This window comes from Anabas testudineus, chromosome 21 (genome assembly GCF_900324465.2).
Source record: "Anabas testudineus chromosome 21, fAnaTes1.2, whole genome shotgun sequence".
NCBI lineage: Eukaryota > Metazoa > Chordata > Actinopteri > Anabantiformes > Anabantidae > Anabas > Anabas testudineus.
Genome location: NC_046629.1, coordinates 13,519,393 through 13,534,989, shown reverse-complemented (window position 1 = coordinate 13,534,989; position 15,597 = coordinate 13,519,393). Strand labels below are relative to the sequence as shown.

The following is a 15,597-nucleotide window of genomic DNA, read 5'->3' as shown; positions in this document are numbered from 1 at the left end:
AAGGAAAAAAAGAGGGCTTATTTTAATGGTGCTCAAAAACATTACGTTATTGCTAAGCGCACAGCACATACAGCTGGAGCTTCAATAGATGTGGGAGAGTCACTGGGGATACTCAGACTATTTTTATTTTGATGAATGTAAAATAACTAATTTCCTGTCTGCCTCTGAGCCATCTTCACATAAAAGCTTTCAGTTGTTAAATTTCAATAACCTGCTTTCACTACTTCCAACACTAAGTTCAATAAATCACTGGCCCCTTTATTAGGTACACCTGTAAGCTCACCTCTCTTAAGGGGTGTGTCTAATATTTTGGCCCCCTAATAATTTTATTAAAAAAGCGAGACAGTTCTGCCTTTGTATGTAACAACTATAAAAACACAATGCTTCATACAAAAAAGTCATCAATGCATTGAATTTGCAATGAATTGCAAATAAAAAAAATTGAAGGGAACAAGCTGTGCATTGACAGCATATCAATAATGAAAAACTTTTCGTACTATCCACAAGACAGGCCTGTGCCAAGAAATGCCCCCCTACCTCACACATTGAAGCAGCTGATGGAAACCGACACAGGGGCCCAAAGTCCGGACAGATAACAGTAAATCCATGCCTGTGCATGTTCCAGATACACCCTACCTTCTAGACATACTGTAACAACCGGATTCAACTAAAATGTGTGCCATATGAAAAAAAGTTCAGTAATCAGCACATTGTGCAGCTGTATTACTCTTGCTTCCTATTTTTATTTTGGACAGGAACAGCACCTTGCAGATGGTTCAGTGTTTCTGAAAAAGGAAGGGTTTTAGGGAGACCTGATGTTTGATTATCAAGGGCTGAACAAGAAACAGTTAATATAATAGCATCCTTTACCACTTTGGGAAAGGGTTAGCAAAGTCCAAAGTCACAGCAGAGTACAGAAACACAAATACTCTGAGGATACATGTGACTTTATTTATGAGAATCTACCACTCTGAAATGTTCAATCAGCCAATGGATTAGCCAAGTTTTGACGTTTCTTATTACTCATTAGTCGATGCACTTAAATAACAATACCAAACAATTAATAGCTAAAATTATTTGGATTCACCAGTGTGGCTGACTCACCAGTATACATTTTAGCACTTAAAGAGAGCAGCAAGTAAGATTGCTGGATCTGAAAATACAGTTATAGTGTTTATGTTGCTATGTCGCCTCTCTGTGACCCAGGGCAGAGCTCAGTGGACAGAAGGCAGGAGAAGAGAGGGAGCCCAGGTAAGATGAGACTTTACTACTTTACAACCATATGGTGTTAACACTTGTTACTGTACGTGTGATAAACAAGTAAAAAGTCAACATAAATAATTTATCAAAATACCTGTTAAACAAGCAAACTCTCAGAATAACACACATCTCACGTCTCCCGAGATTTACGAGTGTCCTGCATTTAATTAGTAGCTCCCTGACTCCCGCAAATTATATAAAATCTCCCAGATATCAGAAATGTACACTTCTTCTACCACACACTGTGAAGCATTCCTCACACTAGTGCTGGTGAGGCATTCAGGGACAGTACAAATGTAGGTCATCTGCATTTCCAAAAATCATATTATTTTCAAATACTTTCATACATACAACATAAAATGTTCATATAACTTCATCATATCTCCCTTGTATTTATTAAAAAATAAAATGATTTACAAGATGGTAGTGAGGCCACCTATGTTGTACTGGACTGGAGGCAGTGACACTACCACAATGACAGGAGGCAAAACTAGAGGTGACAGAGTTGATGATGCTCTGATTGTTGGGAGTGATGAGGCTGGACAGGATTAGAAATAAGTATATTTAAAAGGACAGCATAAGTAAAGTGGTCCAAAGACAAAGTGAGCGAGACAAGACTTGGCTTGGGTATGTGTAGAGAAGGGATGTGAAGCATATTGGGAGAAGAATACTGAGGCTGGAGCTGTCAGACACAATGTAGTGAAGGATGACATGTGAGGTTGGTATGACAGAACAAGAATCAGAGAACAGAGTGTGATGTAGAAGAATGATCTGCTGTGGCAACTGCTAAAGGGAGCAGCTGAAAGAAGATGATCTGCAATTATTCAATTGAGACACTTCTCAACCGGTACTATGGTTCACTCAACAGTTCCAGTTCAGGTTTAATTGGTTCCTTCACCTAAATGCAAGTTTTACATGTTTTACATGTTTTTACATCTTATGCCCTCAGACAATTCTCTACTTTCTCTTGCCCATATTTAGTTTGGTACACACAATGATACCGAACAGCAATGAATACTGTGATATTTACTAAAGCTAATATGCTTGAAGATTTGTTATAAGTCACTTATTTCTCACCACTTCTAACCAGTACCAATAATTGTGTTCAGGTCATTTTAGAAAAGTTGTAGAATAAACACCAACTGTGCTCTTTTGAAAACTTCTTTGTATGATTCAAGGAGAACCAAAGGCATGCAGGTACCTTTTAGTAGCTGTAAGTCCAATGAGGCACAGCATTTATGAGGAATGAGAAAATCTGGGGAATAAACCTTAATGCAAACATTTCTGGATGAAAATATTAAAAATAATACATTAATAGATGACAATCAATATAATGATATTAAAGCAACTCTAAAGTAGAAAGACATTACTTCATAATTTTAAAAGATGTCACTGTAGTTCAAATATCCCCTTCTGAGTACTCAGGCCAAATGAATACAATACTAATTTTATTGCAGGAGAACTGTCAATGCATAACAATGAGATCTATTAAGGAAATCAACCATCAAGTTGAAATACATACATATTAAATTGAGGTCTCTGTGTCATTTGTTTCTTTTCCTCATTTTCTGCATGTTTTTTTTAATTCCCAATATTTTATTATGCCATATTTGTGTTTACAGTGAAGAATAATAACATTGTTATTCTGTGCACCTGTGTTATCTGTGTAATGAGAAGAGCCATTACCAAATTAATATTATTTGCATAAACATCTTTACCAAATTATCAATTTTGAGTCAGTGTTAATGAAAACAACTTGCCAAATTGATGGCATGTGAGATTTCCATATTTCTGAGGAATCTCTATTAACAAAGCTGTTAAAGAAATGATGGTACACAGTTAAATCAATTACAAAAATTCTGCAACAATATGACATAAATGTAACTACACAGTTGCATGTAATGGTTTCCTGTGTATCAATCCTACACTGATTTTCTTTTCTACTATGCTCACAAAGGTGCAAAAAGTAAAAGCTTGTTTAGTATCTACAAATTTCTTTCTCTCTATGCACCAATATCAATCACCAGCTTTGTGACTGCACTTGCAACCATTCTTTGAAAAACTGACATTTAGATCCTTTTCTACTAGCTCAGTAAACAGTGCAAGTGAGATAACTGATCATGTGCTGGGGTAAATCTGTGAGCGGCAGAAGGTCACCACCCGCCAGCAAAGCTGATAGGGAAAATGGCATTGATGCTCCAGAGCTGCCATTTTTCTTCTCTGACAAAGACTCCATCTGCCACCAAGCCATTTGCAGCCTCCAAGTCAGAATATCAATGATTTCCAACCATTTCATAACTCAGCGTTCACCTTGGTGTCACCTCTATGTCTGAGCGCTGCCACCATGGATTCTCTCTGTGCAGGCCCTGCGGGCTGCCAACAAAATTCTTTCTAAAACATATGCATGATTTTTACTTTGTGATATAATGTTGATGTGTACTAAAAAAAAGCCATGGCTACCCAATCCAATCCCAATCCAATCTTCCTCAGGGTCATCTGTAAAGTCAGAGACACTCGTGCAGGCCCACAGTCTGCCAGCCACCTCAGCAGTAGACCATACATTTGCTGTCCAGAAACCCAGAATTTGACTTTAAAGCTGAGCGATAAATAGATGAAGGGGAAGATAATTACTACATCAATCTAAATTGACATGGCTGCGCCACGTCAGAGTAAATGTGTTACCGAAGAAGACATCTCGATGAACAAAGCCCAAGGCTCAAAAGACAAGAAGATTGTAGAAAAGATGAGTCCGAGGCTAATATGGCCAATTAAATTTACACTGTAAAGCAGAGCTTTAAGACTACCTGTCTTATTTGTAGGCTATGCAAAGACCATTAATCTCATTAGGCCGCATTATATAACTAGTTGTTTTGGATTAGTACCATAAAGGCACATACTGTGCACATACTGCGCTTCTATTTTATTCTCTTGTCAATTCAGTGTCCATAGTTCATAGTCCATAGTCCATAGTTGCATCATTCACATGAATCTTTGATTTACCATTGACAGTTCTTTCATCTCTTTACTTATCATTTCTGCTTGTATGTTACTTCCCCTCTGGGCAGAAAAACTGGAAAGAAGAGTGGGCTTTTGATATTTGCTACCATGTCATATTACATAGCCACAGCAATCTGTTCACTCTTCTGGCAAAGTCATAAAATATGGCCTGCTTTGTGAAACTACATAATTAACTGAAGCACATAAATATTTAAAAACTAAGGCAAATTTCCTTTGCATAGTTCAACCTCTCTATTTTACAGAAATCATATACAAGATAATGATCCATATTAAACATAACTGTCAACAGTCCATAAAGCTTCCCTCCTTCTCATTTAAGGCTTATCAATAATGTAAATGAAAATGATGGATCATACATGTCATACCACCCCAACCCAACAATCTAATCTACCATGAAACCAAACTATCAACATAATTAAATTCACTTTGATTATTCTTTTAAAATGTCACATTAAGCGCAAATATGTTTTCTGGGTTAGAATTAAGTAACATTCTAGCACCGAGTAAAGGAAGGTCTGGCTTTACTTGAGAAAACAAACATGTCTGCTTTGTCTGGAGCCAAACGTGTCCTTTGTGTATTTTTTTTTTTGTATCTCCAGTGCATTTGAAGTGAAAAAAAAAAAAAAAAAAAAATGCAAGCACTCTCTGTCTTTTACTGTAAAACAGCTGCAGACACATGATGTTAAACAACTTTAGCTTTAAAAAGGTAATTCAGTCTTTCTGCCCTTTTTAAATCCATTTAATTCAGAGATCCTCATATTCTGCACATATTATGTACTTCTTGACTACTGGAATTATATCACCACTGTCAATTATTATCTCTAATCCTTCTATGTAACTCCTTTCACCAGGTCTCTTTTTTTCCTTTCATCTTTACTACAGTAAGAATGGGCTCACGGTGCAACCAAATTTCAACTACCGATAAGTTTCACTAAACAGCTAAACAGAGCAATCAGAAACAGGTGCACAGATGCATAATGTACTGTGATTTCATAATCTAAAGATAGTCATTAAATGTTTCACCATCGCGATTAACTACACCTTGTAAACAAAGGGCGCTATTTGACCTCAACTCACCAGAGGCAGGCTGGTACTGTATACTCTATACAATATACATATACAATTACGATACTTTAATACAAACTGCTAGAATTAATCCTTGAGTGATTCTATTATATGCACACAAAAGAAAAGGAGAGTGCTCATTTTTAGAGAAAATAGGTATAATTCCTATGCCAAACCTGTTTTAAAAGTGTAACCGCACTCCAAATTCTAAATATTAGACCATTACAGTTATCTCTCCCGACCTTCCTGCAACAGCAAAATGGCCATCAAGACTTTTTGACACCAAGTGCAGACAGGGTCAAAAAGGTCTACCAAGGATAAGTTATTTCTTTATCAATTCATTTAAATTCATGGCAACAATAACATGTCACCTGTGTCCATTTAATTCATATGTTAAGCATCAACATATTTGCAACTTGTCATTTGTGTTAAATTTAAAATAATGGCCATTGTGTTTATAGAAAATGTAACTAGGTTGCAATACAAAATGCATTTGTGATAAAGCTACTATATGCAATGTAGCCCAAATTAAAACTTTAAACAAAGCCAAACAATAGCTCCAACCCCACCAATTACCCCTGTTTGGCTCACAGTAATTTATCTTAAAATACCCCATAGTCAAAAAAGTTTTCTTTTCTCCCCCAAGAGATTTAAATATGTTCTGAAGTCTTGACACACTAATTCTAAGAAAGACAGGAATTAATTAGATACACACAAAATGAGAGCAAAGTACAAAGCAGCACAAACTAATTTCATAAAGGACGACTTTGTTAAATCTTAACCTAATTGGAAAATCCTAATCCTATACCTAAATAATAATTTAAAATGAAGTGTACCGCTTAGTCCAGCATTTCCATTCATGAGTTACTTTTGGGAGGCTGATATGACCAAACACTGTATAAGACTATCCTCAGTTCTGTGACATCCCTGCTCTGCACCTGAAACATGAGACAACAACAGGCAGATTTGCCACTTGATTTTTATCGATTTACTCAGTCAGCTTTGTTCCTATCTGAAAGCTCTATGAAAATTAAATAAAAATGGTAATATGGAGCTGAAGGAAGATGAGCTCTCCATTCCAAACCTCAGCAGAAAAACAAATGCATTTGATTCGAGCTCATCTTCCCTCGTCTATATTACCAAGAGGCAACATAGTACAATGAGACACAAACACAAAAGAAAAAGAAAAGAAATTGGATTATGGTCTATTATTATTATTATTGTATAAGTGTATATATGTCGCCATATGGTCAAAACACCTATATCAAACAGAATTCACTAATCTGAATAGAGACTGGATCAAATTGTGTATAAAATGTAAGGCAAATAAAACTACAACAGCTTGAATCACTTAAAAATGTCTTCATACAGCACTTGAATCACTACTATACAGTGTCGAAGGTATCATGGTGTTATATAGTAATTCTGAACAAAATCGAGACTAACCACTGAGAATATCATAGAACAACAACAATTTTGGTTTATTAGTAAAAATCACTAAGAATTGTTTAATTCTACTGTATATACTTTATCTTACTGTAAAACTGCAGTTTCCCTCCTTTACATTATCTAAACACCTCTAAATCCAGTCCTTGAGATAGTAAGTCCAGTTTACAAATGGCTGCAGGTCAACTATTAGTATTACAGGAGGATGTTTCTGTCTTAATGAGCAAAAATTAGAGGTGCATTCACATGGTAATGAAAGAAAATCAAATGCATATTACAATCATTTATTGATATGAGGCCATTTAAGATCAGGTTAACAAATTCACAGAGCATGTTTTATGTAAGACATGTAAGATAGTGGGTGCAGAAGACAGTAATTGCCAGACTAAGCTTTCCTTTAAGGGTTTACCCTGAAGGTACGTTTAAATGGAAACATCTAAGGAAAGTCAAATAAAATAAATTAGCAAAAGTCCTATAGAAATCATAAATGAGCATTACATGACTTTCATGTTTACACATATCTTAAAAAATTAAATCTTGTATGGTTAGTACATTTAAAGACTACATATTCTGCCTGTTTATTATTAGTACTCTTTATGTTAATTAGATTCTAGTGAATACAATAACTATACCATATTAGAATGAATAGCTACTGGCTGTATACAGGTATAAAGTATAAAACCTATTTTGTTTTTAAGAAGCTATTCTATTTGAAATCTCAACCAATAAAAATAAACAGTAAAGAAAGCTTCACAAACATATTCTCTGAAGATTTTAAGAGATATTTAATTTCAACTTCAGTGATTAGCACATTCTAATTGACAAAAGTGAACTAGACTATTAAACATTTTCTAAGACAGGTGAAATGTACTGTAACATACCGAACAAAAACATCTTCTAAAATGTTTAGACACAAATAAAGAAAGTTTAAAAGGCCAAAGATTTTGGACTCAAATGAGCAGATATTCCACTTCCATTTGTCACATTTATTTTCCAATGTAGATAAGTAGCCCTCATCTATACCTTCAATATCATATGTAAATACGATCAGTAAACACTGGAGGTTTCATAACTCAAAAGCAAAGCCTTCATGTACAGTAGCAGCAACACTTGCTGTGTGTCACCTACAAGTGGGTCACCTTACAGTTCCACTTGTGTCATTTTGCAAGAGAAATTACCATCTCCTGCAGTTGAATGTTTCATTCACTATATTAAGAATAATGTCACCCTCCAGTCACAAATAATGAGCTGTTTACACCAAGTCTTTCAATTCTTCAAGGATGAGCCATCTCACGTTACTCAGTTGTCCACCTATCTGGCTCCATTTCATCCTTTAAAGACATTGGCCTCTCCACACTGAAAGCTGTTAAGCTAGGTAATGCATAATAACAGGTAACCTTGGTATCAATAGCAGGTTCCTTTTCATAGTTTACTCAGCAGTCGTTGTGTTACATGATTTGAGGGTTTCAGCTTGCTAGTGAGGTCTGGGTGAACATTATGTTTTGCTATGACTGGGCCAGCAGTTGTAAGAGTGAGAATGTGTGTGTGGGAACACAAAACTTTGCCTGTTCAGGTAGTTATGGGATTGCATGGACAGTGAACACAAAATAAACAGCAGTATATGTACCTCTATATACACTTTACTACTGCAAATTTATATATTATTTGAACGTAATTTGTATGAGTCTAAAATATTACAATAACAATTTTCATACCAATATAATTAAAGATGTAAGATGAGTAATGATCGTACTGTAAATGTGTTTACATATTGGTCTTAAATACTTTTTTGATCATATCAAGTTATACTTCAAACAATACAGAGTATTATGATATAACACGTTTATTTTATTGTTATATGGCTCATAATAATTAGATGATTGTATTTTCAAAATAACATGCTGTTAACTTGAAATCAAAGTCAGAGTTGCAATACCTTCACTGCATATCTAGATGCATTTTAAATGCCTGCACACAAAACAAAATACTGACTTAAATTCACTAAACCTTACGTATTGGCCTTTAACACTTGATAGAAGATTTTTGGTCTCTTGTCAGGGCAAACAATGTTGAACAAAAAAATTAATATGTAAAAATGTGGCTGCGGCAGCATGTCTAGCACATTTAAACAGGGAAGTGTTTGTGGCAGCAGTGACCAGATTTTTAATGCATGAGGATCAATAAGAAGGTGACTGCTGAAGCACAGTCTTTGTGTGAGAGTGGAATGGTGTACAACAGCAACTGGATTAAAGGTCTGCATTAAAAGATCCAACTAATGCTGGCCCAGTAGAATTATGAATATGTATTCAATTCATACATTCGCAGTTGGCCTAAAATACTACAAAGCCAAACAAACAAGCCAGACCAGTAGCATTTTAAACATCAGCCCCATTAACACAGCAGGGAGACTTCAATCACAGAAGCATGACTGGTTCAAATAAAGAACACGACAAGCATCTCCAGGCGAGGAGAAAATAGACCAGGAAGATGAGTGAAAAAGAGTAATCTCCCTGACATATTCCTAATAATCCACCTCCCTCGTGCCGCTTCCCCGAAGCTCACACAATCATGAAGTGTCAACACTGACCTACAAAAAGGGACTCCCGTCAAGCCTTACATGTTTAAAAACATCAATCACAGCAGACAAAGAGGGTGCATTGAATTATACAGCATTAACCTTCAGGGCTTGCATATAAAGACTATAGATTTATTTATGCTTGTGTGTTAAGAGCCTCTGCACTTTTCCTTACAGCAAGCTGGCTGCCAAATTGATGAACCTGCTCAGCCCTCAGCAGGAGTCCAGCACTGTGATTAATGAGAGCAAACTTGTGGAAAGGGTAACAATAGGAGAGACAGGGTGAAAACACAATTATTAGCAGACACTTTGAGGAAAAAGAGGCACTTTTAAAAAAGCCAAATGAACACGAAAAGGAGCATCTCTCCAACCATACTACGAGGAGCTTCAGACATGTGGAATGCGATCACCACTTGAAATAATCATTGCTAATTTTGCACAATAAATGCACAACTCTAGGTAGTCAATTACCTTATTCAATATTTACAACAAATGCCAAGCTGCTCATTCTTTTGATTTCTCTCACTGTTAAAAGCTCATTTCAGGAACCTAGTACATAACACTTCAGTACTGTTCTCCCTGCACTTTTCAAGGATAAGTGATCTGAATAAATATGAGGCAAATTTTGTGACCTTCTACCTGTGTTTTGATTCATTGGCAGAGACTAGATGCACGTACAACACATCAAGGCTGTGATCTGATTTATCTCGCTGCCTTGGCTACTGAAGTCATTTAAATGATGAACTTCACCAGGAAAAATGTTTCCTGCCATTTCACTTAGCCTGTGTGTGTGCAAAGGGCACAAGGCAGTTCATTACTATCATTATATCGGTAAAAACAAGCCAGCTCTCCTCCGCAAACAAAAGATGTTTGTTAAAACTAAACAAAATAAGTGAAAGTAACACGATCAGGATAAGCTCTATAGTCCAATGTGGGCACTCTGAGAAGATTACTGTACACTACACAGTCCAGTCAGTGTGAGAAAACATTTTGACATGCAACAGTAGAAATATAATGCAATTATTTTATCATATTATATCATTGTGACTAAAGCTAATGGTGCATGCTGGTTCACTATCACAGCTTAGCAGACACTTGAATACAACAGCCTATTTAGTAACACCTGTGCTTTTTCTATGAGATAAGATATTTGCTGTAGTAAAGACCTAATAAAATTTAAGGTTTCTCAAGCAGGATCTTTAGTGATCACAATCTGTTTGAAGAATTGTCCGTAATAGAGCAATTTAAATTTACTAAAGCTTTATTTTATTTATTCGCTTTGTGCTCCCCTGGTTTGTGTAATTATCATAAAAAAAGAAGGCTGCTGTATGTCATTCAAATAGTATTTGTCCTGGCCAGCAAAACAAAACCACAGATATACATACATACAGTGCTCAAGAAGAAATCAGGACAGTGCTTTGCAAGTTTAAAACTTTGCTTTCTAGGGCCAAACCAAATTGTAGCATGTCAAAGAGAGAGAGGAAAGTGATATCTCAGCAGCAATCTGTGTGATTAATAAAAAATAGTGTTATTAATTACAACTCAGCTGAAAACAATGTTGTATCATTGAATCATTCAGATCGTATCTCTCCTAAAGTTTCATTAACTTTGTTACAGCTAAATGACAGCGGCGTCTACAATTCACAGCACTAATGTAAATAGTCCAAGATGGCGAATGCCTTGTTCTTAATATGAAAGCAGAAAAAAAATGGAGGGTATTGTCATAATCTCAAAGGGTAAATTTCAAGCCAGAGACCGCAGCTGCAGCATTGGCTGCGCTTTCCTTTAAGAGGAAGCCACAAAAAGACAGAGACAGAGGGAGTAGGAGACCAGTGGGCAGCCCAGGGTTTAATTCACCACTGATAACAACTTAATGTTGAGAAAGATGAAACGTTAAGAAACCCCACCTGTTATTAGTGGACTCATTTCCCGATGCTGTGACACGAAAGCATGAAACCACAACAAGCAGACGCTCCTTTTTCGCACATGACACTGTGCGTCCAACAGAAGCGCGATGCGAGCTTCAGATAGAGAAGTTTACTTGGATATACTGAACACGTTTGCACCGTTTGCTCGTTAAGGTGTCTGGACACACGATAGATCCGCAGACCGGGGGGATCAGGTGGCAACAAAGACCAGACCCGTGCTGCAAGGTAACGACAAGTGAACGCAGCCTGCCCGTCTGCGCCGAGCACCGGTGTCACGTTAACGCTAGTTGCTCAACTCTGTGTTAAATTGACCCCGTTTTTTGTGGCCGACTCGCAATTTCAACACGACAACAGAGCAATTCGGGACAAAGTTGAGATCACCAACTTCTGAAAATGCCGTACTCACTTTGACGTTAACTTTTTTTTATTTTTTTTATACACATATAGCAGTGTTGAACTCCCGGCGCTTCGCTGTCCAGTGTGGCAGAGGATGCTAACGTTCCTAGTTTAGCTCACTTGTTAGCAAAGATAAACGTACGTTAGGAGCCCGCAGCTAGCGAGCTAAGGTAACTAAAACCCAGTTGAACTCACCGTGTCGCCGACAGCCTGTGTATCCCTCTAGAAACGGACAAAAAAAAAAAAAAACCCTACACGCTCATTCACTTCCCACTTTTGCGCAGTTTGACGAGCTGGTCACCAGCCGCAGATTGAGGAACGCTCTCCTCCGAGCAACTCGACACGAAGTGACGTCAGCTCCCTGCTGCTTCCACGGGGGCAAACTTCAGCTCTCACAGCTGCAGCCTGCAAAGTGCAACACAGACAAGATCCTGTGCACGGTGCAATGTTGATTCATGTATTTAAAATGGGGGCAAAATAAAGCTTTAAAGGACACACACACACACACACACACACACACACACACATGCAATTGCATTGTCCTGCATACGCTGTCAGCTTTTTTTTGTTAACTAATAACAAAAGAAGAGGCAGGCACAGGAGCAGAGTGAAGCAAAATGAGTAACGTGCTTTTTTTTTTTTTTTTTTAAAGATTTGCTGGTTCATTAGTTGATGTAACAGGTCTGTCCGGTCTTGTTGTCCTGCAAGCAGAATTGGACTTAAAGCAGCAACATCAAACAATGATACTCTTTCAACAACCAACCCAATGAAAGTAATAACAAACAGCAATAAGGAAAACCACTGAATTAGAACAAGTTAGGAACTGACTGGTTAAAAATGTAATGGCCCCTTGGGAGAGTCTACTAAGTTCAGACAATGAGTTATTTAATGCTCCATTTGCTCAGAACTAACATCTGCTGATCATTAAGCTGCAGCACGATTGGAGACAAGCAACAAAAATGGACCTTAAGGTTTTCTCAGTTTTATTTCTGGATGAATAAAACATAGCATCACTTTATGGCGATTATGGTAAATTGTGTTTATTTCTTTAATATTAACAAGATGCTGTGTTTCAGCCACTCTGGGCCAGGGGGGCAGGGTAGATTGCAAGTCAAAGCACTGCACCTTTTGCCAAAGCTCACCATACAGTACATGAAGTTGAGCAAATTTTATAGGATAATTAATCCAAAAAGGCATATTTGAATTAAAGATGTGGAGAGAAACAAACTCCTTGATCAACATTTGTGATATTAACCATGTTTTATGGCTTGTTCACCATTCCTCATCCGAATTGATTTTTTCCCACCCCCCCTCTAATTAATTCTGTGTCACAGTAGATGCTGCAGTCAGAGGACCTGACCGGACTGAGTGAAACACACGACCAGCCGAATGAGCACACATGGAGAGGGAGGAAGAGATGATTTGATAAATTGGTCAGCCCAGCCACAGGGTACCTGGCTTTTTAATTGTATTGGACAATCTGGTATTAGTGAGAATGAGCAATGGAAGAGATCAGAGCAGTGTCACTTTTAAAAGCTTTTTCCGCCCGTTGTTTTTCACACTGTACAATCAAAATGTCAGCCTACCTTGATCATTTGTAACATAATAAGTTGCAGTCGATGGCTGTAATGGAAGCATCATGCTGGGGGAAGGGCAAACAGTCTGTCCCCTTTAAAGAGATTTTTAAAGAGTCTTGATTAGAAAGTATAATGAGATACCAAAGACGCGGCAAAGATGATCTCACTAGAGACTGGCGGAAAACAAATTAAGATGGTGTTTTTGTTTTTAATTATTATTTTTCAGTCCATAAAAAGCTCAAGATACCCTTAAGGCACATGAGTTGGACTCACAGTCATTGATTATTTTGTCCTGACTTAGTTAAATAATACAGATTTTAATCATGTCAGCACACAGAGCTCTGATCTCTTTAACACCAAAGCCTCCCAGCACTGCACATGCATTTGATTTAGAAAATGGCACAGGGTCGCAGCTGAAAACAGGGCACATTCATTGCTTAAGGTTGCAGCTGCATGTGCATGCACATGCACATGTTTGTGTGTCAAATATGCAGTTTAAACTCTAATGAACAATTCTGAGCAATTGAGTCTAAGAAAGAGCATAGCGGCTGGTCAGTGTAAATACTGGCCTTTGTTTTCCTCTCTTCTTTGGAGCATGCTCTAGGATAGTAAATGGGGGAGAAACATGAGACTTCCAGGACATGAGAAACAGATGCTCTACACTTTTGCCTACAGACACCTTTCCGAGGAAAGACAGGAGCACGAGGTGTTAAGTAAACGTTATGTTTGAGCACACAAATGACATAGCCACAAGAAAATTGAGAAAAGCAAGACGGATTTGCAGTAAAGAGGAAGGAACACCGACAGTGCTTCTGTTTTGTTCTGTTCTGCATTGTATTTTATTCCCACTAACTGCATCATTTATAGGCTTGAGGAAGTGAAGTCCGATGTGGCTCTCATTTTCATTCCATCTGTCACGGTACTGTATGTCATATCTTATTCATGCACGCCAGTGTCCATTTTAATTAGTCATTCTGGGTCAGCGGTGACCTCTTCCCGCACCAAGCAGTGGTGTGGCAGATGTGTGTATGAAATTCATTCGCCATTATTTGTGCGGAAATAGGCCATTACAGCCTTTGTGATGAGACAACAGCCCCTCGGTGATAATGAAATACATATTTCAGTTAAACAGAGAAGACGGTTTTGGGGATGTAACAGGATAAATCACTTAAGCTGCAACTCGTTAAAAATAAATGGCTATGCCGCAAATGGTTAACCACAGAAGAAATCCAACCCCATTATCAAATGAGGCTTGTCAGTATATTTGTGTTGTAATTATTATTGTTATTATCACAACTGTCTGGGCATAAAGCAAATTTAGGAAAACTGTTCACTGTGCACATCAGTATACATTTTCCTCTCGTACAAGACCTTCACAATTGTCTATAGAATTACAACAAATGACACATTTGGGTAGACCCAGCAGACTATTAACTATTTTATTTGAATCTCTGTAAAACATCTGAGATGAAGGCAGCAATTCAGAGAACTGAAACCAGGCTAGTCTGTGAACACTTGTGTGTATAGAAAGGAGCATTTGCAGTCACACTCCAAGCTTTTAAACGCATTCAGAGTCCCATTCAAAGGCTTTTTTTTTTTTCTTTTCACAACATTCAGCTTTTGTAGCTCCAATTAATTATACTTAATTGCATATTCATGAGAGAATCACTCTTTGGTCTTTGGAAAAGTGGTAAGCTTGAATTGGAAAGGTAAATATCAGCTGAACTCTAAACAAGTAAGCCATCTATAAAAGCCCAATGAACAAATAACATTTTCTCAATGTAAATTAATCTTAAAGTCTGTATTTGCATTTCTGATGTGTAGCAGGATCATTAACCTGATTGACAGATACAGAGGATAGCATTAGCTTGGAGAAAGGATATAATTGTTTCTGTCATCTATTGTATTGTGTTTACTTTGCATTCATGTTTGTAAAAATATCTAAACTCTTTACCTGCAATATGCATATATTAATAACTTCCCTCATCAATATTTAGAGTGTTTACTTTTTATTATCTGTAGTCTCATTATTGTTGAACCCTCATCAATTTGCAAAAAAAGAAATTCCTTCTTTGTCTAAGACAAAGAAACTTAACAGAATATGATTCACTGTCCCACCTTGTGGCCAAATGTAGAAATTATCCATAATGCCTTGGGTGCTCCATCAGTGACCAGTGGCCCAGAAACGCATTTAATATTTCCTTTCTAGGTGTTTAGCATAGCTACAGACAGACCTAAACAAAAAGAAGCATGTGCAGTCATGATGCAAAGACTAAATTAGATGTACATAACTACAAAGGAAAGGTAATTCCTGCTTCAGTCTCTTCATCTT

General features: G+C 37.2%; 1 protein-coding gene across 4 annotated transcripts in view; it reads right to left on the bottom strand.

Annotated features, from left to right (window-relative positions):
- The window catches only part of LOC113172926 (bromodomain adjacent to zinc finger domain protein 2B), a 39,882-nt gene extending 27,808 nt beyond the window's left edge, over nucleotides 1-12,074 (bottom strand). The window contains exons 1-2 of one of the 4 annotated variants that reach the window (XM_026376013.1): nucleotides 11,884-12,074; nucleotides 6,180-6,281 (exon numbers count right to left, since the gene is read on the bottom strand). In XM_026376013.1, coding sequence (XP_026231798.1) covers nucleotides 6,180-6,204 — 25 coding nt within the window. In that variant the 5' untranslated portion in view covers nucleotides 6,205-6,281; nucleotides 11,884-12,074. Of the gene's footprint in view, nucleotides 1-6,179; nucleotides 6,282-11,271; nucleotides 11,352-11,698; nucleotides 11,723-11,883 lie in introns of those variants that run through there. The other 3 variants (XM_026376015.1, XM_026376016.1, XM_026376014.1) reach the window with 3 other exon arrangements.
- Nucleotides 12,075-15,597: the final 3,523 nt, after the last annotated feature.